Raw genomic sequence first — 27,382 nt, forward strand, 5'->3', positions numbered from 1 at the left:
CATGCCCACAGAGAGGGCTCTGCATACCATCACGGCCCTATACTGTTCATTTGTTGAACACATTTCTATACCTCCAATCTCACTAAGTGACCATAGCAGTTTACAATATAAACATAAAAATTGATATAAAAACATCAAAAAGCCCCAAAGATAAAACAGAATTAAGAACAAAGCTAAAATTAAAATATTAAAATTTTTTAAAAAGCAGGGGCAGTAACTTTCATATCAGCATACATCCCCAGAATCAGATATCACTCTTCAACACCTATGGCAACAGAACCACAAAAGAAATTAATATTTCCTATCAAATATAGCAAACAGATTATGTGCTTCATATCTAACAATGACTATAGTCAAAAATACTACAACTTTATAGAGGGAAGAAGGATGCAAGGCACAATTGATGAAAGAAAATATAGGGGTAGAATATGTTATAGAAGAGAATATGTTTAGGTTTTAACACATGGATTAGTTATATGATAATTGCACTGTGTAGTAGTTCTTGGTTAAAAATGAATGTTAATGTTAATGATAAAGAATAAATGAATTAATGTTAATGAAAGAGAGCGTTCTTTTTTTCATTCTTAGTTCATATTATCTGTTATATTTATATTTTAGTTTTCTTCCAAGGGCATCACTCCCTGATTCTTCTCTAATATCTTAACTTTTATATCATGCTGGCTCTCACATGTGCCAATATATATATATATATATATATTGGCTGTTGATGAACAAGTAGGTTGAATACACAGAATTGTATGCATTAAAATAAACTGATAAGAAATGTTTATAATAGTACTCTAAATTTAAGATTGTTTAAAAATTCTAGATATTTTATAATTAGCATAGTGGCTCTCAGTTCAACAATTCAGGAAGCAGTCAGTTTACATACCTCTCTCAGGCCATGGATTATAGTGCTCAAGTTAGCAACAAAAAACCAGGGAATCAAATACATGATATTTGAAACAAATAAACAAACAAAAAATGTGAACATAGCTGGAAATGGAAGCATATACAGTATAGCAATAAAAAAACAAGAAAATCAAAATTAAAATTTGTAGCTATTGATGACAATTTATATTTATACTGTATAATGGAGTATATTTGACCAAGCAAACTTTAGAATCGTATTGTATGGATAAAATAGAAAAAAATGATGAGTAGGCTAGTATCCCAAAGAGCACCTATGCTTCTTCAACAATATTATAAGACAAGATATTAGAAATGAGAATGATTATGCCATCAATATAGATAAGGAATTGGTAGATGCTTGTAAGCTATATTAATATGAGAATGGTTTGCCTTCCAAATGTTACATTATTTGAAGTGCTACATTAATGACATGTAGAAGAGTGATGTGCAAAGAAAGGACATATTTTGTCCCTAATTGGGGTGTTGAGGTGCCAAGAATACCTGCAGGCATCAACTGCCTCTATCCAAATATTTTTCAATTGACACAATTGCTTTTGGTGATGCTGAGTTGGGAAATCTGAAAGGCATCTAGTGAGACTTTCAAACCAAAGAACCAAAACATCAAGCTCTGGCATTGAAGCATTTCTCCATTAGTGAATTATAATGTTTTTTTAACATCACCCAGCCATTGTTGAAATGATGGAAAACTTGTCCTCATTACTGTTATATCAGAACAATGATTGTTCATGATTCTGGAAGAAGACACTTTAAGTCACTATTGGGAAGGAAGTCTGAGAAAAAAAATATTCATATGGTGTTAACTTCTGGGTTATTTACAAGGCATGATGTGATTGAGCTTTCACAGCTATATTAACATGCAATTTATATCATAAATATTTTCAGTAATTACAATGAACAATACTTCCCTCTACAGTGAAAGCCTTTTATATTTTAATAGTAACTGTGCCCTCACCTCCCCACCTTCTTGAGCTTATTACCTCTTCCGATTTGCTTTCATAAAAATTCCTAACTTGCTCATCAGTTAAAACCTTCTTCTCTTCTGCAAGAATGTTGGAGCCCGTTTCAATAATCTTCAGTTGTAGAAAAATGCAAGTATATTTAAAAAGGGGGAAATGGGTTATTTGTTTCAGTTCTCAAAGGTTTTTTTAATTAACCAATTATTTAAGAAATCTGTTAACTAAATTTAAATAAATGTACATCTTACCAAAGCCTTAAACGGATTTATTTTCTAAAGAAAAGAAATATATCCCTTAATAAACCAGGGATACCAATTATTCTTACGATTAAAAATGCCCTTGAAACTTTTTTGCTTTCTTTCTATTGCATCCCACATCTAACAACCCAATCTTTTTCCTATGGTTAGTAACCCAGAGGCAAACTATTAGATAATGTGATTGTGCCAATAAAGTTATCAGTTCCCAAGTTTAATAATGTTTATACATTCATTGGATTTTGCACAAAGAATGCTGCTCCTAAAACATTTAATATGGAGGTAGGACACAGGTACTTTTTAAATGTGCATATTCCATGTACTGCAGGAGAACAAGATTCTTTTCATTTAAATTAATAATTGGTGGGAAATGGGCATACAGGGTCAGTGTTTGAAGGTGTTTAAATTGTTATAATCTTTGTTGCTCATTGAAATGGAGACTGAAAAAAAGTTTCCATTGCTAGAGTTGGCAATGATTTTATTAGAATGCTTAACAAGGTTCTGCATTCTGAGAACTGGCAAAATACAGTTCAAAGCCAAAATCAGGACAGTTCTGGGGAAGTTTTGAATAGCAATTGGATTATAGAGCAAGGGGTAAATTGGATAAGCTATTACTTAGACTTAGAGCATGGCCATTTTTTTGTTTTGTTTTATATTTCTGGTGCTCTACGTTCAGAACTTTTTCTGTATCATGACTAACATGCATATAGAAGGAAGGATAAAGGAAAACTTTAAACCTTTGACATTGAATTAAACAGCCAATGGAATTTTTTATTAAACCACTACATTGATAGAATTTTACAAAATAAGTATCAGGCGGGAGAGATTCCCCAATTTCTTGGTGTAGAGCCAATTTGAAAATTAAGCATATGCTCCACAAAAGGACAAAAGCAAACCACTGTACTATTTTTATTTGCAGGTATTTGTATTTTGTTATCTTCTCCAATTCTTTCCCTTCTTTTCTGCTGTTTCCAAATATAGCCACATCCACTATCCAGACTTTTCTTTCTTACTGACAATTGTTAACTCTGGGGTGTTATGTGGCAGGTGCTGGTCTGTTTGAATTTTAAAGCCCCAGAGCACTTTAGCTTCTTCATTTTCTATTATTGTTGGTCTCTCCAGCACTCAATAAGCCTTTATGGTATATTATGTATGCAAAGTATATTATGTTTACTTGGTAAGTAATCCATCATATAGTTTGGCCATAAACTTTATTTTACATAAGTGGTGTGTATGTTTGGATACAGACTTTCATGAACACCTCACTAAAAAGGTAAAAGTTCTCTGGATTTACATTTTTTTAAACACTAAATTTCATTTTGTTCTTCCAGCTTCTTTTTTCACTACCCTACAGCTCACAATTATTGGGTGGTCTCTCATCTAAATACTAATCAGGTCATAGTTTTTCAAAGTCAGCCACATCTTCCCTTATATATGACTTATTAATTATCTTATTTATTCAATAGCTTTACTGCAGTCCATTACAAAAATGATTTTAAACAATACTGCACTTTAGGAGCTGACAAAACACTTCAAGGGTGCTACCTCCTGAATGCCAGAGAGAAGAGCATTCCTAAAAAGCAGCTGTCACATCTGGCAGTAAGTCACAATAATGACTTTTCCAATGATCTTAGTATTTTCCCGATCTGGTAGTTTTAACAGGCAACAAACATAATGGTTAGAATTTTGAATCCCCTTAGAAAAACCTTGACTTGGTTCAATAGCTAATATGTAGCCAATGCAGGAACTCCAACACTAATAGGTGCATAATAAGGTGCTTATTTCAGCAATCTGGCTGCTGCATTCTGTACAATAATAACTTCTAATACATGGTAACATTACAGAAAACATATTAAAATAGTCTGGATATTAGGGTATCCAGTGTCTGAACTAAACTACCCTATTAAGAAAGGGCATTGCTAATCAAATACCCTTTTTACAGTAGAGAAGGGGATTTGTTGATGTGAGTGGGAGGGGGTAAAAGGAGTCACTAAATAAAAATAATCCCTGCATGATTAAAGCCTTGGCCCATTCTTAGGTATCTCATCCATGTCATAGCAGTCATTCCATGATGCATGTAAGAGCAGCAAAACTGCCATGTAGGACAGTTTACTTGGGCTCTTAAAAAGCTTTGGCATGGCTCACAATAAACTGACATGACAATGTATCTTCTGCTCAGCTCAGGGGATTCATGAAATTTTATGGATTCAGTTTAGCAAATTTCTTCTATTCTCATTTAAAATTGTATGTGTGTTTTTATGCTCACCAATTGCTTAATTTCTTCAACTTTTCCTTCTGAAACAGCATCAGGTTTTATAATGACAACCATACATTTTTCCTCCTCTAAAAGAAAAGCAATAATTAATTTAGGAAGCTGTATAACAATTATAAGCACTTAATGTTTATTTGTTTATTTGCTACTCTAAAAAGAACTGTCATTGAACTATTTGTGTCTGAGACCAATTTATTTGTCTGCAATTATTTATGGAAATTTAGTAATTAAATACTTTGGCAGGATCCCACAATTATTACATAAAACAAATGCTTTTCATAATCATAATAGTAGTAAAGTTGGAAGGGACCTTGGATGTCATCTAGTCCAACCCCCTGTTCAGGCACGAAACCCTATACCATTTCAGACAAATTGCTGCCCAGTCTCTTCTTGAAAACTTCCAGTGTTGGAGCATTCAGAGCTTCTGGAAGCAGGTTGTTCCACTGGTTAATTGTTCTAACTGTCAGAAAGTTTCTCCTTAGTTCTAGGTTGCTTCTCTCCTTGATTAGTTTCCATCCATTGCTTCTTGTCCTGCCTTCGAGCACTTTGGAGAATAGCTTGCCTCCTTCTTCTTTGTGGCAGCCCCTGAGATATCCTGCTATCCTGTCACCCCTAGTCCTTCTCTTCATTAAACTAGACATACCCAATTCCAGCAGCCGTTCCTTATATGTTTTAGCCTCCAGACCTCTAATCATCTTTGTTGTTCTTCTCTGTACTCTTTCCAGAGTCTCAACATCTTTTTTACATCATGGTGACCAAAACTGGATGCAGTATTCCAAGTTTGGCTACAACCAGTTCTTGAAGTATGATAAAACTTCTGAAAAGCAGTTTTGCATAATAAAGGAAAATATTTGGGAAACACTGGATTAAAGTAACTTTCAAGACAGTGACATCTTTTCTCAATCACACAGAAAACTGGAAAAGAAGATAGTGGCTGAATAGCAGCCACTATGGTTATGTGAAATCCAAGCATATTTCTTAGTCATTTTTGAAACATACATATTCTCGGTATGTATGGAAAGATACAGTTTACATAGCCAGAACAAGTTCTTTGGCTTCATCTGGTTACAGATTACATGAATGCAAAATAGCTAATTAGGTCTTTAGGAAACAATTAAATTTCTCATAAATACACTTTAGGAGAAATTTATATCTTCTTGGGATTTGCATCTTCTAATGTACACCTTCTAAAATGTATATCTTTAAGTGTACTTATTATTTACTACTGTTGCTATTCTAACAATAGGACATCAATTTCACTAAAGAAATGCTAGCTTAGTATTTAGCTAATAATTTTACTTTTTCATTAGATTATTTTGTTATCTAACTTTGCCTTCCAAAAGACAGAAGCAGATGAAAAATGTGAGGTTCTTTCCTGTTGGCTTTTTTGAATTAGCTGTTTTAGATTCTAAAAGTTTAGTTCCTAAAGAAGTAACCTTGTAAATAATTTTAATGTCCTCCTCTAGTTCAGGGTAGGCAACCTTGGCTCTTTTATGACTCAAGGACTTCAACTCCCAGAATTCCTGAGCCACCATGGCTCAGCTAGGAAACTTCTCTCTTTCCCCTCAGAGTGGCTGGCTCAGGATTTCTGGGAGTTGAAGTCCACGAGTCATAAAAAAGAGCCAAGATTGCCTACCAGTGCAATAGGCTTTCAAAAGCCAATAGAGGGAGCTTTCTTTTGTGCAAAAAAAAAAAAGTGCTGGAACGCCATTCTGAGCATTCTATGAGAAAAAAAGCCCGGCTTCTGACAGAATGGCATCCCAAAAGCTATGCACAACAAATTTTCCTTCCCCAAAACAGATACCAATAAGAAACAAATAACATCCAGAAAGGTGTTCTTGAGCACATTCATAATTAGTCTGATTTTCCCAGCAGAGTAAATAACGCATTATTCTTTACCATATATATTCATTCATTAATAATACCTAGCCACAACAAAAAAGCAACACTGAAAAATTAATTTTGGTTATTTGAAGTATATGTGCTAGATTTGAAAAAGAAAAGACAGGAAACACATTCAACTAAGCAAGAGTTTCCTTTCCTTGAGATCATTCCCATTCCATCAGTTCAGTCATTACAAGTACTCCTTGACTTATGACTGTAACTGAACCTGGAACTATAGTTGTAAGTTGTGGGAGTTGTTAAGTGAGTTACCACATGACTGCATCCAATTTTATGAACATTTTATGACAGTCATTAGGCAAATGTTGCTGTTGTGAAGCAAAAACCATGGTCATGCAGGATGCTGCAAATGGCTGTAAATGCAAGCTGGTTGCCAAACACCCCAAATGAGATCAGATGTATGCAAGATATGTGTGTGTACAGGTGGGCATCAAAACTGTACAATCAGATTGTGAAAAGGGTATATGTATAACTGAAGTGCTTACTATATATGAAATATGCAAGATTTTAAAAAAAATGAAAAAGGTTTTTTTGATCTATATCCTAAACTACTGCTAGTTTATACCTATAACATGTATGCAATTTAGAACCTCTATCAAGAGTCATGGTTGCTATATCAACATCTTGGGGGTTCTGTACTGATTGCTTCAGTTACATTTGCAATAAATAACACCAAAAAACAAGTACAAGGGCAATTTGGAAATAAACCTCGCAAATACAGAACTTTTATTATACACATTAGAAAACTACATTACATTACTTTCTGACTTAATTGCCATTCAAAATGAGGCACTTGTCATAACGTCTTACAAGGTTTGAAATTCCTTCTGCAAAAATCTTCCACCTGGGAATGAAGCCACCTTGTAACGGCATCATGAAGTGCATTGTCATCGTTGAAGTTGTGCAATGCAAACCACTGTTTCATGTACCTGAAGAAGTGGTAGTCACTCAGTGCCAAATCTGGGCTATAAGGGAGGTGATCAAAAACATTGCAACGGAACTCTTCAAAAGTTCTTGGATGCATCTAGCAGTGTGTGGGCAAACATTATCGTGAAGCAACACCACAGCAGAAGTCAGCATGCCCCGATGCTTGTTATGGATGGTTTGTCTGAGTTTTTGTAATGTTTCACAGTAGATTTCTGAACTGATGGTCGAACCACACTCCATGAACTTCACTAGCAGTACTCCTTTGGCATCCCAAAATACTGTTGCCATAACCTTTCTGGCAGACAATGCTTGCCAAGCTTTTTTGGGTTTCTTTGATGAGTGGGTATGACACCACACCATTGATTGGGTTCATGTATGACACCCAGGTCTCATTGCCGGTCACAATTCTGTTAAGAAATTGTTCTACTTCCTCAGCATAACATGTGAGAAAGTCCAAAGCGGAACCTATTTGGTGTCTTTTGTGTTTCTCAGAAAGGAGTTTTGGTACCCAATGAGCAGAGACCTTGTGGTATCCCAAATTTTCTGTCACTACCTCATACAAAACAGTCTAAGAAATCTGGGGAAAATGTAAAGAAAGTGCAGATATCATGAACCGATGACCTTCATGGACCTTTTTCTCAATTTCCTGTATGAGTTCATCGCTGACTACAGATGGATAGCCACTTCTTTTCTCATCATGCACATCAGTTTGTCCATCTTTAAACATGTGACACCATTGATGTACGACACCTTCATTCATCATGTTTGGTCTGTAAACATTACACAGTTCATGATGAATCATAGCTGCTGAAAGTTTTTTTGCACACAGGAATGGTATTACTGCATGCACTTCACATTTGGCAGGATTTTCTATGGCAAGGTGCATTTTCAATTGATCTAGTGGACGAGTCAAATGCAACACAACCTTCTCCTTCCACTCCTCACTGTGTACTGAACTACTGTGCAGGGCACCATAGACTATCCCTGCCTATTTCTCCTACATGCTCAAATGGAGGTTTATTTCCAAATTGCCCTTGTATATGAAGGAAGACTGAATGGATGGAGAAGATCAAGAAAGTCTTGATTAGCTTTGAAATTAGGAATTTGGTATTATCTTTTCTGATTAACAAATGTTATTAAAAAGTCTTTAATATTAACAAATAAATAAATTTTGTTCATGGAAAACATGCTATATATGAAGAATATAGACATTTAAAGAACAAAATAAGTAATCTATAAATGAATGGATATAATATAAGTAAAGAGGCTTTGCAAGGATAAAAATATTTGGAGAGCTTTAGAAATTGCCAGATATTTGCTGGGTAAAAGAGTTTTACACAGATTCCTCTTTCTCCTACCTTCAATTTCTTTTGATTATTACTTCACAGTAGTTTGTGTATTGTCCATTCTAAAGGGACAATGATGGGCATGTATAGATACATGTATGTAAAGGTATGTACCATACCTTCCCAAGTAAATTGTCTCCTTCTTAATTCTCTAAAGCATTGCAAATTGACTTTTTTGTGAGAGGCAATATTAAAATCATTGTCAGGACCCCTTAAATAGATTTGCTTACAGTTTATTGCTTATGACTATGTATATATTTTTTCAAGGTCTGCCATTCTGTTGGGAGGGGGATTGTATTTGCTTTGCTCTTCTTTGCCCTCCTTCTGTGTGAAAGGAATGTGGCTTGAAAATATCAGTCTTATCTCCAGATGATGGAGCCTGGGACTGTTGGGAAACAAAACTGAGAGAAACCTTGGAAAGGGTACTAAATCACTAGGTTCTCAAAACAACCTAGTACCTGTGGATTGGCTGGATTTCAAATGGACAGTTGGATGTTGGGGGGGAAGAGACTTGAATGGGCTCTTTGATGTAATCTTTCACATGCAAAATATTCAAACCTTGCTTTGCCTTCCTGCTATCACTAACTCTCAATAAAAGTTCCTTTTAAAACAATGCCTGTTTCAAGAGTTCTGCTTCCTTGGGAGATCTAGTTGAGGCAGGTCCTTACAATCATCTAACTGTTTAAGAAAGATAGATTTTGCTAAGGATGGTATTGAAAATGTAATGCCATGGCTGGATTCTAAAAATATGATGTATCTTCACTATATGATATATATTTCTTTTTTGCTTCCTTCCACCAGATTTCAGTAACCTTGATATGAAGTAATACTATCATATTTTCATAACAGTATCTTTAAATCTGATTTTTTAAGCCAGATATTTTGTTATGGTCTCACCATAAAACAGCATAATTCTGTATTTTGGCAGAAAATGTTTAGGTGTGTGAAATTGGATAACCTGTGATCAAAAACAGAAGCACTGTGGCAAGATGGATGGCCAATAAATTGAATGAATGAATGAATGAATGAATGAATGAATGAATGAATTAACGAACAAGCAAGCTTTAAAACTGACAAGGAAGATCTGCCTTTTAGGATCAAACATCAACAGTAAATGTACTACAAGCAATGCACCACAAACTAACACTTGGTAGAACAGCTATGAAGGTCTTGGAAAGGATATTCAGATGCTACAATGTGACTATAACTACAAAAATCCAAACAGTGCAAGCCCTGTTATTCTCTATGATACTCTATGGAAACAAAAGTTGCTCTTGGAAGACACAAGCTAGGAAAAGCATTAATTCTTTTGAAGTTTGTGCTGGAGAAGATTCCTAAGCATACTGTGGAGAGCCAAGAAAACAAATCAGTGAATCATCAAATAAATCAATCCATAATTCTCACTTGAGGCACAAATAATCATGCTCAAATTATTCTATTTTATATATACTACATGAAGACGTAGGTGTCTGGAGAAAGTGTGACTGCTGGGAAAGGTGGAAGGAGACAGAAGAGGACAACCAACAGTAAGGTGGATGGACTCAGTGGCAATAGTAGGGCTATTGGAAGAGCATAAGAACCAGAATGGGGATAGATCAAGGGAAAAAATGTCTATAGGGTCATTAAAAGTCAACAATATCATCATGCCACATAATCACTGACTCACTCACTGATTCACTCACGTACTCAATCAATCAATCATGTGCATGATGTACATTTAAAAAATGGCCCTTTGATCACATCCACAATCTTTGACTCCTCTATGGATGCCATCCTAAAACCTACAATACTGTCAAACCTGACTCAAGTCCATAGTTGCCTGCACTTGATTTCACTCGCAGCTTTGCCAAACAGTTACAGGGGAGGGTGGTGAATTCCTGAGGGCAAGGGGGAGAGGCTATGGAATGCAAGAGAGTCTTCTGGTGCCTGAAAAACATTATCTACTAAGGCCAAGTCATGAAGAATGTTTGACTGGAGGAGAAAATTTTTCCCAAAGCAAAAGAATTGAACTCAGTTGGTGAATTATGAATTATGGTAGGCCCAGAGGCGAAGAGAGGAGTTACCTAGGTGTGTTTTTGTCTGGAAATCCCAGAACTGACTTTGCTTCTGCCTATATGGATTTTTCAATAAAGCAACACTCTTGGTCAATCTAAAGAGGCAGGAATTTCTTTTGTTGAAAGTGCCAAATGGGATGGTTGACAAGTATTTGCTGTTTCAAACCATTTTTTCACCAAAATATTTCAAACAGGCCATCCTGTTTATGAACAACTGTATAATTGTGTTGCTATCCCATAGCTTTCATAGAGTAAGACTCACCTCCAGCTTCTTCTTCTTCAGCTTCTTCTTCTGATTCTCTCTCTTCTATAAACATGAGCTCTGGCATCTAAAATTAAATATTTACATTGTCAAACTCTGGTGGAATTTATTTAAAAGGTCTGTACGGCAGTTATTAGTTTCGACATCTAATCTGACTTAATATATTTTAATTTTAAAATGCTTTCTACAGAGATGAGGTTTTCACAGTTTTCAAAATATATAATAAATTCAACTAGATTTTTTATATATATGAACCTCTGAGGAGTGAAATAGCAGAAATGGCATGCCACCAGCAAAATTTTATCAACAGGAAAGGAAAAAAATGGGAAGTAGGCCATACTTCTGTCAGTGCAGTTGAGAGACTGGCACCCTTTATTATCCTTAAATGATTTCTATCCAGGTTGCTTCTTAGATAAACACTATAACAAGCAGAATGGGCACTGGTAGGCCAAAGAGGAATACCAAGGAGAATCATTATTTCACCCAGAAGGAAACTGACAAGAGAAAAAGATTTCTGATTTTTAACCTCTGCCTTTCCCAACCAAGCAGGCAAAGCCTATTAGTGTATTTCTTGAGATCAACCTGGAAAGATGAATCATTCTTGCCTGAATTCCACATTGAAATTCTGTTGGGTGCTATTCATGGACAATGGAAAATTTCTTCATAGAACAGCCTCTTTAGAGCAGTGTGCCTTTCCATTGACAGACAGTAATTAAGAAAATACGTCTCTTTTTTAGCCATTGATTTCAGGCCAGGAATCCATAGCTGAATTTGCTTCATTTTTCCCTTCTTCTCTTCTCTCTTGGTGGTCCATTTGCATTATTATGCTGGACAAGGATTGCCTAGAAAATTATCAGCAATTTCGACAACTTTAAGATTTGTGGGTGTCAGTTCAAGAATTCCTCAGCCTGCTTGAAGTGCATAATTTTAAAGTTCCTAAGTTTGAGAAACAGTATCCTAGGTCACAAGATCCTTCCTGGCTAAAGCCAATGGTTTCAAATAACTCATAAATTATAAGCAACTGAATAACAATTTAAATGTATTGAATTTAGTATCAGAAGATATTTGACATTGGAGGATCAACCAAAAATGTTTTTTTTTAAAACTGAAAAACATTAGATGGGAGTTTCTGGGAAGCTTCCCTCTTTTCACAATTTAGTGAAAGTTCCAACAAATGTTATTAAATGGGGCGAGTGGGGGCAGAGATATTAATTAAGTATGAGAGCAATAAATGAGCATAAAAAGCATGACAAATCAAATTTCTCATTATACAAAACACTCCATAATTATATTTAAGGTGTTCATTAAAACCAATAGATTTAATGGACACCTAGATTATCATTATGAAATGTTGTATTGTGCTAGATTTGATTTGTCATCCTTTTTTATGCTCATTTATTGCTCTTGCACTTCTTTTAAACTCTTTTTAGATTTTTTTAAAAAGTATTTCTAGCTTTTTAAGTAATTTTATTTTTGAATTTTGTATTTTATGCTTTTAAATTCCTTATATGCCACCCCCCTGGTGCTGGTCTTTGACCATAATAAAGCTTGATTTGATCTGACTAAGCTTCATTTACATCAGAGCAACTCCATGCAAAATATGCCTAACTTGGTATTGCACCTTCTAAAGAATGTATTTAATGTTATTAGAATTGTGCTAATTGTGAATTTGCTGCTGATTTCTGCTCATCTTGAAAAAGCTAAAACCTGGTAAGTAATTGGATGAGAAATCAGCAGAGAATCTCAGATTAGTCTCAGAGGCTAAATTGGAAAGTAAAATGAAACTAGCAAACATCCTGGAAGAAGTCAATGGCAAATATCTTGCTGTAGATGTTTATGTATCATTATCCAGAGAGACATTATCTTTAATTATAAACTTAGCCTGCTGTTGTTAATTTGTATGGGGCTATGGAGTCCTAGGTGCTCTTTAAGCTTGGTTGTTTGTTTGCAGATGCTTCATGTCTTGATTAGAAATGTCTGCAAGATAACAAACAAGCTCAGAGAGCACCAAGGACTTCACATTTCAACCCTGTGCTGCATGTATTCTCTTCTATCATATGATCCTATATACAAACTGATAATACATTGGAATGTTCTTCTTTAAATAGCAGAAATAAAATTATCTATCTAAATTGGAACTATCACTAGTACTATGCTAATAGCACTATTCTATTTTACTGTTCCCAAACGATCTGTAAATTACCTTTATTGCCAATATGCTTTATTCAATTAAAAAAGTCTGATTTAACTTTATCTGACATTGGTGCAGGATAGATGGGAAGGAAGGGGTCTCTGCTCATGAAAGTTCCTTTTGCTTCCAGAATGGTTTGTGACAGAGAAATATGCTAATAGGAAAGCAATAAAAATATAAGATGAGCATAAAATAAACAGATATAAGCATAAGGTAAGCATAGTGGATGAGTGCTACCTTTAATGGGAGACCAGGGGTTGAAACCTGGCTAGTACCTACTTTACCAGTAGGTGTTCTTGGGCAAAGACCCCTAATACTTTGTCTGCTTATCTCATATAACAGTGCCAAAAACTAAAAGAATCATGCTGGCTTGGACATTGCCTGGATTAATAAGGTCTGTGCCAGATGTTGGGGAACCCTGACAGTCTTACAATAAGTAGGCTACTAGAACAAACCACATATGGACAAGCAAGAACCAGGAATTGATGGAATGCTGCTATAACAATAGATCTAACAAGAGGGGATATATGAGAGAAATGTGGATATGAGGGAAGTGGATTAACAGAAGACCTGCAACCACATTAGCTGAGAAACAGCTAGTTATTCAACACTTCAACATATTGAGCAAGCATCTGGTCCCATAACTTGAGACAGACCAATTTCCCATTACATCCCAGACTCAAGAAGACTCAGAAAAGAAACTAATTACATCCCAGATTCAAAAAGATACAGAATAAAACACCACCTGAAGCTGCAACATCACTGCCACCTTCAGAGCATGGCAACTGATATGAGGCATACATTTATGGATAAACTAGCTACAATCAATCCTCAAGATTGGTTACCAAGACTCAGTGGAGAAGTACCATTAGATAGGATGCTAGAATATGCCAATAGTATCATCATAAATATCACTATTACCACCATAATTTAAAGGATGAACTGGTTTACACTACAGCATATGTAATCTTGGAGATGCTTTGCTACACAATATAGAAGATCAGCTGTACATACCACCACCACCACCACTATAATTCTCACCTGGAAAATGAAATGAAATTAAATTAAATTAAGATAAGGCAGCTTGGAGAGAAATTACTCAGCTGGGGGAACTATAGATGGGTATATAGATTAAGGGTAAGACTCAGCTACTGAAGAAATATAAGAATCTGACTCCACCTAAAGTCCCATAAACCACTAAACAACGACTCACAGCAATAGCTACCAGGCCAAGGAGATACAGTAGGTAGGCAGAGGTCAAGAAGATAAATGCCTGATTCTCCAAAAACTATCCAAAATGTACTCCCATCAGCAGTGCAACAACATAGTAACAGCAAAGCCACCAACACAAAAAACTGAATAGTACTGGAAGAACACATGGGAAAAAGAGAAAACACATAAGACCAGGCAAAGTGACTGTAGGACCTGAGAACAAACCTCCACAATCTCCCAGTCACTATCAGAGTAGCAAATACCCAACATGGGTGGGTGATCAACATGAAAAGCTGGATAGCACCTGGCCTGGACATAGAAAATAGAATAAAAGTATTGGAAAGGACCTTGGAGATCTTTAGTCCAATCTGCTATCCATGGCGGGAGATCCTATATCATTTTGAACTTTGGGCTTGATGGAATGGATACACACTCATAGAAAGAATAGCAGAATAATAGAATAGAACAATGGAGTTGTAAGGGACCCTGGAGGTCCTCCATTCCAACCCTCCATCCAAGCAGGAGCCCCTATACCATTTCAGACAAATGGCTATCCAATCTCTTGTTAAAAACCTCTAGTGATGGAGCATCTATAACTTCTGAAGGCAGCCTATTTCTCTGGTTAATTGTTTCACTGTCAGGAAATTTCTCCTAAGTTCTAGGTTGGTTCTCTCCCTGATTAGGCTTCTTGTCCTGCCTTCAGGTGATTTAGAGAATATGTTGACCCCCTTTTCTTGTAGCAGCCGCTTAGATGTTGGAACAATGCTATCATGTCACCCCTAGTCCTTCTTTTCACTAGACTAAACATATCTAGTCATCAAATGCAGCATATAGCAGGATGATCCACTGTCCCTCCTGCTGTTCTGCATAGGTTTAAATCCCCCCAGCAAACTAATCACAAAAACTAAATATACATATAAGTTCAAAAGTGGAAATACTATCATCTGTGCTTTCTTTATATATGCTATATGCTAAGAGTGAGTGAGACATTGACACACTCATCCATCTGTTGCTGATCTACAATAAGGACATTGGAATGTCATTCAATTGGAGATTTGTGGCTGGATGGTAGCCAATAGAAAGTAGTTAATGGTGATGGGATGGAACTAATAGAAGGCCACATAGCAAACACCAAGATTGCCTGCTGAGAGAATACCTGAGGCAGAGCAGACATGAAAGGAAGATCAAGCAGAGGAAGTACTATGTCAAGACAAGTTTCTGCATGGGATGTATTGTACCATCAACAGATAGCTGAAGTGGCTGACACTGGGAAATGTTACCAATGGCTGAAAGAGCTGGACTAAAGACAACACTGAGGTACTATTAATAGTAGCTCAAGAATGGGCACTAAGCATCAGATCCATAAAAGCTGGGCTCTACCATACTAAAAAGACCTAAGGTGCAAATTACGCAGAGAAGCCTCAAAGCCAGCCCAACACAAAGTGGCAGAGTGTAAGATACAGGTAGAAATAGTATACATTAAGCAGCACAACCAAGTAGCTGTTATATACAGGGACATCTGAATAGGCTACACCCTCCCAAGCCCAGATTCTACAAAAGGACATGGAGAATAACATGGCTAAGATCCTCTGGGGCCTCCAGATCCAGATGGACAGGCAGGTATTGATCAATCAACCTAACAGTGTGGTAGTACACACTGTAGCAGAGCCAAGGGGCAGCCACATCAGGAAGAAGGAGCTTATGAAACTGGAAAAGTATCAGGGTCTGGAGGAGGATATGGAGAGGATATGGAAACTAAATGCTAACATTGTCCCAGTAATAGTAGGAGCACTTGGAGCTGTGACTCCTAAACTGGGAACACAGGAACAACATCAGAACTCTCTGTCCAGAAGAGTACAGGGGTTGGAACATCTAAAATACTATACAGAACCTTTACACTTGCAGGTTTCTGGTAAAGGACCCAAGTTTGAGGAAGACACATACCACCCATAGAGATGAGAAGAGAATGTTTTATAAATATATAAAATAAACAGCCAAATAAAAAGTTACCTCTGGTCTTTTCACTTCTCCAGCTACAATTTTTCTTTCTAGTTCAATTAATTCTATTACTTTTCTATTTAGAAGAGGTCCATTTGCTCCTCTTACAATATCTATCATCTTGCCATCCTAAAAAACAAATATACTCATCATGTATTCTATTTCAGTCTTAAGGCTGAATCAACTAATTTAAGCTCAGTGGGTTAGGACGCTGAGCTTGTCGATCAGAAGGTTGGCAGTTTGGCGGGTCGAATCCCGAGTGCCACGTAACAGAGTGAGCACCTGTTACTCATCCCAGCTTCTGCCAACCTAGCAGTTCGAAAGCACGTAAAAATGCAAGTAGAAAAATAGGGACCACTACGGTGGGAAGGTAACAGTGTTCCGTGTGCCTTTGGCGTCTACTCATGCCGGCCACATGACCACGGAGACATTCTCGGACAAACGCTGGCTCTTCGGCTTTGAAACGGAGATGAGCACTGGCCCCTAGAGTCGGAAACGACTAGCATGCATGTGCGGGGGAACCTTCACCTTCATATTTATATCTGTCTGTATCACTAGCTATCTTGCAATCTTGCATTCAGCTACTCTCACATATAACTTACATTCTTTCATTCATAATTCTAAAGAATTAGGGATATGACCTTGGGGGAAACATACAAGAACTGTTATATAAGATGGAGCATTTCTTCTCCCAGCCTGATTACCAAAGGATACACTGCAGATGGTTAGGATTTGCAACAGTTCCACCCAGCATGGCCAGTGACAAGGGACTGTGGAAGTGCAATTGACCACCAATACTTGACCCAATCTCTGAGTGCTGCCTTCTTAGATTAAAAAAAAACTTATTCTGCAGTGGAATTTTCTGCAGCTCTGGGCTGGTGGTTTTGTTTTCATGAAAGTTTTTGGCCTGGATTTATATATATATGCCCAAGGCCATCTACAGGCAGTAGCCACAGCAGTGGCAGCTCATATTTGTGTAAATTTGTTTTTTGGCTTGCTAACAAAGAATAAAGGGAGACAGATATGATCATTTCAAACTTATTTGTTCTCATCAGTCAGCCATACCCTTCTGAGATTCAAACCTGGGCCGACTGCATCGTAAGCAGTTATTTTAACCCCTAGGCCACAGGCTCTCGCTCTCTCTTTGTTAGCTGAGAAGCAAGGGAGATATGTGTTAAATGTTTGTTAAGTATTTAGAATGCACTTGCTTGGTCCCAAACACAGGACAAATCTTATTTCCTGTTTCAGCCTAGCCCAAGGCCATCTACAGGCAGTAGCCACAGCAGTGGCAGCTCATATGCTGGTTATGACCTACAAAGCTCTACATGGCATGGGTCCGGATTACCTACGGCAGCACCTGCTGCCGGCATCAACTTCCCTCCATCCAGTGCGCTCCCACAGAGATGGCCTCCTCAGGGTGCCTCCGATCAAAGAATGTCGATTGGTGGCCCCCAGGGGGGGCGTTCTCTGTGGGCGCGCCAGACCTGTGGAACCGCATTCTGGTTGAGCTCCAGATGGCCCCCGACCTGCGCTCCTTCCAGCGTGATTTAAAAACCTATCTATTTGAGCAATCTGGCCTGGTCTGATGGGTTTGGGGTTGGATTTAAATAAGTTTTAACACATTTTTAGTATTGTATTTTTGGGCATAATTATTTAATTCTTTTTAATCTCTTTTTTAACTTTTGTATTTACATTTTGATATTTATTGCCCTGTACACCGCCCTGAGTCCTTCGGGAGAAGGGCGGTATAAAAATTTAATAAATAAATAAATATTTGTGTAAAAAAATTTTTTGGCTTGCTAACAAAAATTTGAGTAACAAAAGTGGAGAAATCACTTAAACTGTGCAACTCTAGATCCATGCATATAAATGTTCACTTATCTGTTTGGTTTATTTATTTAGCAAATTTATATGGCTACCCACTTACTCCCAGTGACTCACTGTGGCTTAAAAAAATAATGTATAAATCTTTCCATTCCCCACCATCCAGTTAGAGCTGAGAAAGTAGATGAGAAGTGAAATGTCTTCAAAGAAAAACAAGAAAGTCCAGCTGCCTTGTGAAAAAGCATCTTTGGGATAACTATGACCTGGATGATTGAGAATCTCCATAGTCAAGCCACTTGATGGGCTCCATCCCATTCTGGGTTTCCCAGGCTCATTCAGGGCTTTGAGAAATAGTATCAAAGTGGGAGCTAGACTAATCTCTGTGGTGATGATGTTTCAAAGGGAAGGAGCTATCATGGAAAAGATGTATTTCCTTTGGAGAGGAGACCCACAACATTCCCCGACTCCCTGCTTTGGTGGATCAATGGATGTAACTGAGAAGAGATGGCCCTTCCCAACTCATGAAGGGCTTTAAAGATGACAACCAGCACCTTGAATTATACCTGGAATCATTCTTTGTTGATTATTACAGGATTTTTTTCCTCTGAAACCCTTTTCTTATTGGGATTATTGTGCCAAAGGCAGCGGAATAAGGGCTAGAATTGTGAGACATCAGGGTATGACAATAGAAAGGGATTTGCATGCACAAATATTCACATATACAGTTCTATAAATATGTGATACAGAAGATTCCAGCCATTTTGAATTATTGTCCTCTTTTTGTATATTTCATCACAATTCAAGAAAACATCATATGTTATAACACACACACTCACCCTATGCAAAGTTCTTTTCTCATCCCCATTATGGTGCACTTACCAAACAGAAGAGAAAAGCAGGTTCACATTTATCTTTAAATGGGAGCAGGGTCACCACACTATCAGCCTCTGCCTTAAATGAATAATACACAAATACATCTGCTATATTTTTTCTCCTAAGTCACATTGTACAGTAACAATCACCATATGAGTCTCTATTGTGGTTTATTATAGCTTTACTAGAATTTGGGCTGCAATATCTAGACCAGTAGATGGAAGCAAAGAGATATAAACTCATTCTTTGAACTATGTATGATCACCCTGAGTTTTTGCAGTCAATATTCATTAGTCCTATTTATTGAGAGTTTTGGTTTAGTCTACTGCTTCTTTTTCTTTTTTCTATTGCAGAATCTCAATGAAAATTAATCCCATCATTTTAACCATTGTAGTTGCCACTGAAAAGAACAAAGCTAAAGAAATGGGTATGCTGTTCTGCTGTTTAATTTTGCTATCCTACTCATAGTAAAAAAACTTAATTATGGGTAAAACAGCCCTAATTTCATATAATTCTAAATGCTTTAAATAATTTTAGATTGGATAATATATGTATGATTGTGACACCATTGTAAATCTAGGCTAACCTCTAGTATTTATTTCTTTATTCCCCTTCTTACCTACAACAGTTCACTCTTTTACCTTTCTCAAGTTTCAAAATCTATGTATCAACAAGAAGCCCTGTTTTAGCCAATTTCTACCCATTTCTTGTTTGCCCAAAATGTGAAAAATATCTTTGAGTGTACTCATTAAATGGACTAAATTTATTAAATTGGGATGGTTAGCCAGGTTCTTTGTCACTCCATCATCTCACCTCATCTCTAGGGCATAACAAAGCTATTGTGTGTCTTAAATTCCCTCTTCCCAATTTCAGCTTATGAAATTTTTTAATAATAATATTTTCAATAATCTCTCTGTCAAAATGAGATTGTTGGTCAATTGAGGTATTAATGCCACAACGTATTTAGTATGAGAAAGTACTTAACATTGGAGGTATGGGAATTGAAATCCAACTCATAGGGAGGGTGCTAGTTTAGAAAAAGCTAGTTGATTATCCAAATTCTTACCACAGCAAAATGTAGAAGATTATCTTCACCATATTCATTTTTTAGCTTCCTGAACAAGTTTATTACAGCTTTGCAAGGTCCACACCATGCCTGATAAACATCTATCACTGATAAAACATAGAAACACAAATTTCTATTTTTTTAAAAAAATAACAATACAGATTCCTTTGCTGGAACTCTCATCCATGGATAAAATGTGGATATGATCTCAAATTGAAATAATACATACATTAAGATTTCCAGAAAAAAAATCATACATCAATAATGGACAGAAAGGGTGCATTTGCAATTCTTCAAAGCCCTGTTCCAAAGATCAGCAAGTGCTTTAGGCTTAATAACTGTCAGACTTCTAATGAATGCAATTGTTTATTGCACAATTCCTCCTTAACATAAAGCAATACATATTTTAGTGGAGGTTAAACCTGTTTCTGGCTTTATTATATCCAGAATACCTGCTTTTTAAAGTGGATATCTCAGGAAATGGTGGACTAAATAATCCAACATATCTAGAGCAGGGTTTTTAAAACTTTTTCAGTCTGCAGAACCTGGAAATTTAAAAAAAAGGAAAAAGAAAGAAAAATATCCCCAGAAATTCTGATCAAAAGACAAAATTCTAGTGAGAGAAAATTGGCTGAGGTTAATTGATTTTAATTTTATCTTATTTTTGCCTTTAATTTGGTGTTTTTCAGCCTTCACAACTTTATGATATGTAGACTTCAACTCCCAGAATTTCCTACAATCATATCACTTGATTTTTCTCCAAGATAAGCAATGAGAAAGATTTAACAGATCTGATACATCTTAAGGTTGTTCTAGAATAGTATTTTTTCAACTTTGGCAACTTTATGATTTATAGATTTTAATTCCTGCAGCATCATGTTAGTTTGAAAAATTACACAGAAATAGCTTACGTGAGTTTCTGAATTTAATTCTAATAGAAGTCACTCAGTATTAAAGGGATGGAAAACTGAAAATTGACAAAGTTGCAGAGAGAACTAATTAGGAGCATAGAAAGGCCATTTGTTGACAGCGAATTTAGATTTAAATGTTTAAAAAGTATTCAAATATATTAAAGTTACATGTCCCTTGTGACTTCAGGAATTTTATTTTGCTTTATTTTGTCCTGTCCTATACTTTGCTATCTTTTTTCTTCTAGGTGCACAGTAGATATTCGACATGCAAAGTACATGTGAGCTTTCCTATATATATATTTGTATCTAATCTGTTTAAAATTAAAATAACCAATTCCAGGAGATTGTAATAATGATATGCAGGGGAAAAAAACCTAGTGCCTTTCTTTCCTTGTTCTAGTTCTGTTGATAATTAAGTTTAGCAAAGTTCCCCTTTGTGTCAGGCATAAATTTCTCTTTGGCACTGAAAGGGCTGGAACTGCAGGGATGGGCTAGCCCTGAGCTGGCTCAGCAATTCTGGGAGTTGAAGTCCATGAGTCATAAAAGAGCCGAGGTTGCCTGCCCCTGGGCTAAGCAATTTGAAATTACCAAAGATGGAGGGGAGGTTCCATTCCAAATTTATAACAAGCATGTACTTGCAAATCGCTTGCATTTGGTACACAAAGTGAAACACACATGTGCCAAAAGTACATCATGTAAGCAATATGTAAGAAGTACAAAAACATAGAAAAAGTACCTGTTAGACCTTTATTTAGCAGCATCTCATCCCATTGTATTTGATTGAGTATTACTGCCTATAGTAAAAACATACAGAAAACATTATTTCCTCAATTTGTTTGCTTATCTGAAGAACAGTTGGGTAATTGAACTAACAGAACAACAAGATACCTGTAGCTGAATTTCTTTCTTCTTACTTGCCATTGTTATTCTCTGTTATGAAATAAAGCAAATTCAAATTATTGGGAAATATACTATTACTATGCTTCAATGTTGGGTTCTATCTAAATCACCCTGCTTATACTATGAATTTGTACCAGGTTAACAAAGATCTTAGTATAATAACATGAAGATAAGTGAAGGAGGCGGAAACACGTTTTCAAACAAACACATTATTATCTCAGCCTATCCATAGAAATTTTCACATTTATGTACTTCAAAGCCATGTATCATGATACAATCACAGTACAAGTATCTTTTTTTCATTATACCTCCTTATTAATTAATCCAAGATAGCTCCTTCAGAAGGCAAAACTGTTGGCAGGAGGGAACATGAGCAGGAGTGAGCAGGCTTTTCCTACTGTTGCTATGGTCACCAAAGAACATCTAGATAGATCCCAACTGTAAAAAAATATGTAGGTGAGGATATACACAGGCAGAATGGATCTCAAGCCAGATATCCTGGCTTGAGGGTTTTGGAAATGATGGGCCTCTGGCAAGCTAGTGACTGAGAAGGATTAAAACTCAGGAAAAACATAATGGCTGAAAAAACTCAACCTTGAATGCTTCGCCTTCTTTCTGTGAGATTGAAGAAAGGAAAACAAGGCTATTATAATCATTTACATCTTGAAAGAAGATACAACAGTTGTCAAAGTACAGGTAGTCCTCGACTTGTGACTACAATTGGGACCAGAAATTTTGTTGCTAAACAAAGCAGTTGTTAAATGAGTCATGTCCAATTTTATGATATTTTTGACATGTTTTTGTTAAGCAAATCACCACAGTTAAATTAATCACATGATCATTAAGTGAATTCAGATTCCCCCATTGAATTTGTTTCAGACACTCGTTAGGATGGTAACAAATGGGGATTATATCACCCTGGAACACCACAACTGACATAAATATATGCCAGTTGATCATGGGAGCAAGGGGATGCTGCAGTAGTCATAAGTGCAATTATTGATTGTAAGTCACTTTTTTTTAGTATCCTTGTTACTTCAAACAGTCACTAAATGAATGGCTGTTGGTTGAGGACTACCTGTATTAGGAGTTATGGCACCTGCTGGGCTGTGCGTGTTGCTGGAGGACCACATGAGGGAGATAAATGCATCACCAACAATAGAGTTGGTTTGCCCATTTTTGCCATAACCTTACTGGCTTACAATCACTACTGGTTTACAATCCCACATTTCCTAGGAAATTGGGGGATTATCACCCTAACCCATTTGGAAAGCATCAGATTAAGAAAGGCTATTTTTCCTTTTCTTTGTATTCATAAAAGGAATTATATTTCATTTATATTCATTTATACATTTATGGGCTTCTGTGCCACCCATCTGAGATAGTCTTAGTAAGACTAGTAAGACCACATCTGAAATACTGCAGCCAATTTTGGTCACCATATCACAAAAAAGATGTTGAGAGTTTGGAAAAAATTCAGAGAAGAGCAACTAAGATGATCAAAGGACTGGAGACTAAAACATACAAAGAATGGCTGCAGGACTTGGGTTTGGCTACTCCAGGAGTAGGCAACCTTGGCTATGCTGGCTCAGGAATTCTGGGAGTTGAAGTCCACTAGTCATAAAAGAGCCAAGGTTGCCTACCCCTGGATTAAGAGGAAATAGGGGAGACATGATAGCAGTATTCCAGTATTTGTGGGGCTGGCACAAATAAGAGGGGGGTCACGTTATTCACTAAAGCAGCAGAGGGAAGGACAAGAAACAATGGCTGGAAACTGATCAAAGAGAGAAGCAACCTGGAATTAAGGAGAAACTTCCTGATAGTGAGGACAATTAACCAGTGGAACAGCTTGCCTCCAGAAATTGTGGGCACTCCCGTCACTGGAGATTTTTAAGAAGAGACTTGTCTGAGATGGTATAGGTTCTTCTGCTTGAGCAGGGGGCTGAACTAGAAAACCTCCAAGGCTCCTTCCAATTCTATTCTATTCTATTCTATTCTATTCTATTCTATTCTATTCTATTCTATTCTATTCTATTCTATTCTATTCTATTCTATTCGCTTTAAATTCTAAATATTCAGTAAGATTCATCTAAGATCCATTCTCAATGACTGTATGGCCCAAATAAATGTTTAAATGTGCTTGGATTTCACACTGGCATGTCCAATGATGCCTTGCTCTCAACTGTGTGGATTTTAATTTCCACAATTCTTAGCAATGGTCCTAGGTAAAGGTTTCCCTTGTCCAGTCGTATCTAACTCTAAAGGGTGGTGCTCATCTCCATTTCTTAGCTGAGGGAGTCAGAGTTGTCCAAAGACACTTTCCATGGTCATGTGGCCAGCATGACTATATACTGAGGTGCATGTAACGCTATTACCTTCCCACTGATGTGGTAGCTATTTACCTTCTTGCATTTGCATGCTTTTTAATTGGGCAGGAGCTGGGGCAAGTAATGGGAGCTCATCCTGGTGTGCAGTGCTCAGTTCTTGAACCTGGGCTTTCCAGTTGACAAGTTCACCATCTTTAACCACTGAGCCAGCACACCCATGTTGTATTCTGAAAAATTAAATCCTGATATCTGAAAGATACCTAGGTTAGGAAATATTGCTTGGTGGAAGAAGAAAATTAATTGGCTAATGGACAAAATTATTCTTATTTATTTTTTTACCAGACACTTCACAGACCCTTCCTACTTCTCCAGTGTTTGCAATCCTAAACAGATCCAGAATGTTTATTTAGTCTCTACCTATTTTAAGCCATAACTGGCTATTAATCTGTATTCAGCTTGATATATCACAAATTACACACACTGTTTTATACAATACATTCTGATTCCAGTTTTGCTCTCTTTGTTTTTTGTTATCTATGTTAGAACAAAAATAAGATTGGTTATTGGTCACTGATATTGTCTCTAAAGACCTAGAATGGAAAGAGGAAGGAAAACCATTTTTTCTGAAGACTTTTTTTTGAGAAGTTGTTTGTTTTTTGATTTCTTGGTTTTGTCTTGGTCAATCTTTAGGTCCTTTTTTCATTTCTTCCTTCCTGGCTATTTAAATTACTTACAAAACAACTTTGATTCTGAATGTCAAACTGTTCCCCCAAAATAATTTTTATTTTATCTTTTTGCTCAAAAGGATGGCCTTATAGACACATTTTATAGAATGAAGGACATTTTGCCTATAAAAATGAGCTCAACATATTGGAAGAAAAAGTGTTGCCTTGGTGATGATGTGATAACCTTAGGAAAGAGCACAACTATTGTATGAATAAAAGCCTAGACAGCAATCAAATCACATCCAATCTCTTAGGATACACCAGAGGCCTTTCTCTTGCCTTCCTCTCAGATAACTTACCTTAGGAGTTTTGCCCAGCCTCCAGGTATAGAAAAGGAATTAAGACATCCTTCTTGAACTATTGTCTGCTTTTTTTTCTTCCAGAGGATATTCCAAATATATTGTACTTGTGTGATTTCTTGGTTTTTGGCTTGTTTTTACTTCTTGCAAACCCGATACAGTATGCCTGAGAAAGGGACACTGAGATAGGGTTATTTTGGATGAATGAGAAAGTAAGATTATACAAGGCTCTGGTAAAGAAAAAGCAGCCATCAAATGCTTCAATCTAGCGAGAGGGTATTTGTGTCAATAGCTGAGTTCTCTCATCAGAAAGACCCCCATTTGAAAGGTTGGTCTAGAACCATAGAGGATTTGGCTTAAGCTTGTGCTGGCATGGATTCCAAGTAGCTTCTGTTTGTGATCATATCAAGGCTGACTAGATTTTTCATCCCCTCTAACAAGAATATTTACTTGCCCACAGGCGACTGATATGCAGGTTCTGAGGTTTTGCTGGTAAAAAATACAGGAAACCAGAAGTTGCCTTCAAGCTTTACCTCTTTATTCAGCTGAACAAAAAGATGGGCTCCTCTAAATGAGAGCAGCCCCGAAAGACAAGAAATACTTGTATTTATTCTTTCTGGTTACATAAGCAAGCCATCCAGCTAATTCAAAAAAGCCAACAGGAAAGAAACATTTTTCTCAATGTAATATGTCTAATTTAGCTGATGCTAGAAAAAAAGTATCTTTTGTACATACTCTTGAAAACTATTTTGAATCTAACCATCTATTACAACTAAACCACTTTAAATTAAACAATTATTAAGAATGAAATATTCTTAATTTGGACTTTACTTTTATTGTTTGGACTGTTGTGTGTTTTGAAAAATAGATTATTTAGAATCTTGTTACGTTGCACTTCAGTCTTTAAATAATTAACCTAGTATATACATAACAATATATGATGTTTTCCATGGTGAGCTTAACATCAATAACAACATTTATTAAAAAGGCTCAAATAATTTCTGGTGGTATTATCTGTACATTAAAATTTTGTTTAGTCACAATCTTTCACTTTTCACATTCTGGAAAAGCAGTGGTCATGTATCCTAGCAAAAGATGTTACATATGTGCATAAGTGTAGTCAGTAGCATATGCATTTTTAAAAATATCAAACATGAAAAGAAACAACAATAAGTCCAAAATATCTGTATTACATCCAGAAATGCCAACTTTGCAACCAATATTTCTCATCCATAAGTATGGCACCCTAAGGATACCTGCATACATGCAAATGCTTCTCTGGGATCAGTAATGCAGCAGGGATTGCTTTTTCCTTCCAGTAACAGATTGCTGGGAAATACCAAACATGGCCTTAAGAATTCCAATGTTTGTTACAAATTTTTCTGGATGTGGTTGGAAAGAGGCCTAGAAATGCCAGCACAAATACACCACACTTGCTGAATGTGCACACACAACTAATTACAATCTTCAATCATATGTGATATATCCAGGGCTTTTTTTTCCTCATAGAATGCTCAGAATGGCGTTCTAGCACCTTTTTTTTTTTTGCACAAAGCTGAAGGAAACTGTTCCGGAGACCCAAATTCTTCTCAGGCAGCCAGGTTGCAGAGCAGCAGAATGCATCGCAGCGACAGGCCTTCAGATGGCTCAAATCGAAGGAAATGCAATCCGTATAGGCTAATTTAAAAGTGGGAGAGTAAGAAGGGCCGAGTGTGAACAGGTTGCTTAGCAACCTGCTTAAACAGTCTCTGTAACTTTCAGCTCCTGTTGCCTTGCCTTTTTTAAGCTGGGAAGTTGAAAAAAAGGCTAAAAAGAAGGCAATAGAGTGCTATCAAGGAAAATGTATAGATATAGCCAGCAGACTTTTAGGGAACCTTTATTTTTCATACACTGTTCGAATTTTGTTTTAATGCCATGGTGATACACAATCAAATGTAGTCAGTCTTTTTTTTTTAATCCCAAAGCATCTGTTCGTTAAATACAGTACAACAAAGTTTTGGATGATGGAATTATTTTTTATCTAAGGATAACTAATGATAATAGCTCTTAAATCTGTTATTTTGTTTTATTTTTGCACAAAATAATTGTATAATTTGCGTTTGCATTCATTTACAAATAGAATATATTGTTAAAATGTATTGGTGTTAAAA

The 27,382-nt window shown here is 36.5% G+C and overlaps 1 protein-coding gene across 1 annotated transcript in view; it reads right to left on the reverse strand.

Moving 5' to 3' along the window:
- Positions 1 to 25,366, reverse strand: part of NME8 (NME/NM23 family member 8) — a 36,616-nt gene extending 11,250 nt beyond the window's left edge. Inside the window, exons 1-9 of the mRNA XM_083377581.1 lie at positions 25,233 to 25,366; positions 21,870 to 21,911; positions 21,718 to 21,775; positions 20,071 to 20,177; positions 19,011 to 19,082; positions 16,320 to 16,436; positions 10,907 to 10,973; positions 4,410 to 4,486; positions 1,894 to 2,003 (exon numbers count right to left, since the gene is read on the reverse strand). Coding sequence (XP_083233707.1) covers positions 1,894 to 2,003; positions 4,410 to 4,486; positions 10,907 to 10,973; positions 16,320 to 16,436; positions 19,011 to 19,082; positions 20,071 to 20,177; positions 21,718 to 21,775; positions 21,870 to 21,902 — 641 coding nt within the window. The 5' untranslated portion in view covers positions 21,903 to 21,911; positions 25,233 to 25,366. The remainder of the gene's footprint in view (positions 1 to 1,893; positions 2,004 to 4,409; positions 4,487 to 10,906; positions 10,974 to 16,319; positions 16,437 to 19,010; positions 19,083 to 20,070; positions 20,178 to 21,717; positions 21,776 to 21,869; positions 21,912 to 25,232) is intronic.
- Positions 25,367 to 27,382: the final 2,016 nt, after the last annotated feature.

The sequence above is a fragment of the Vipera ursinii genome (assembly GCF_947247035.1).
Source record: "Vipera ursinii genome assembly, chromosome: Z".
Taxonomy (NCBI): Eukaryota; Metazoa; Chordata; class Lepidosauria; order Squamata; family Viperidae; genus Vipera; species Vipera ursinii.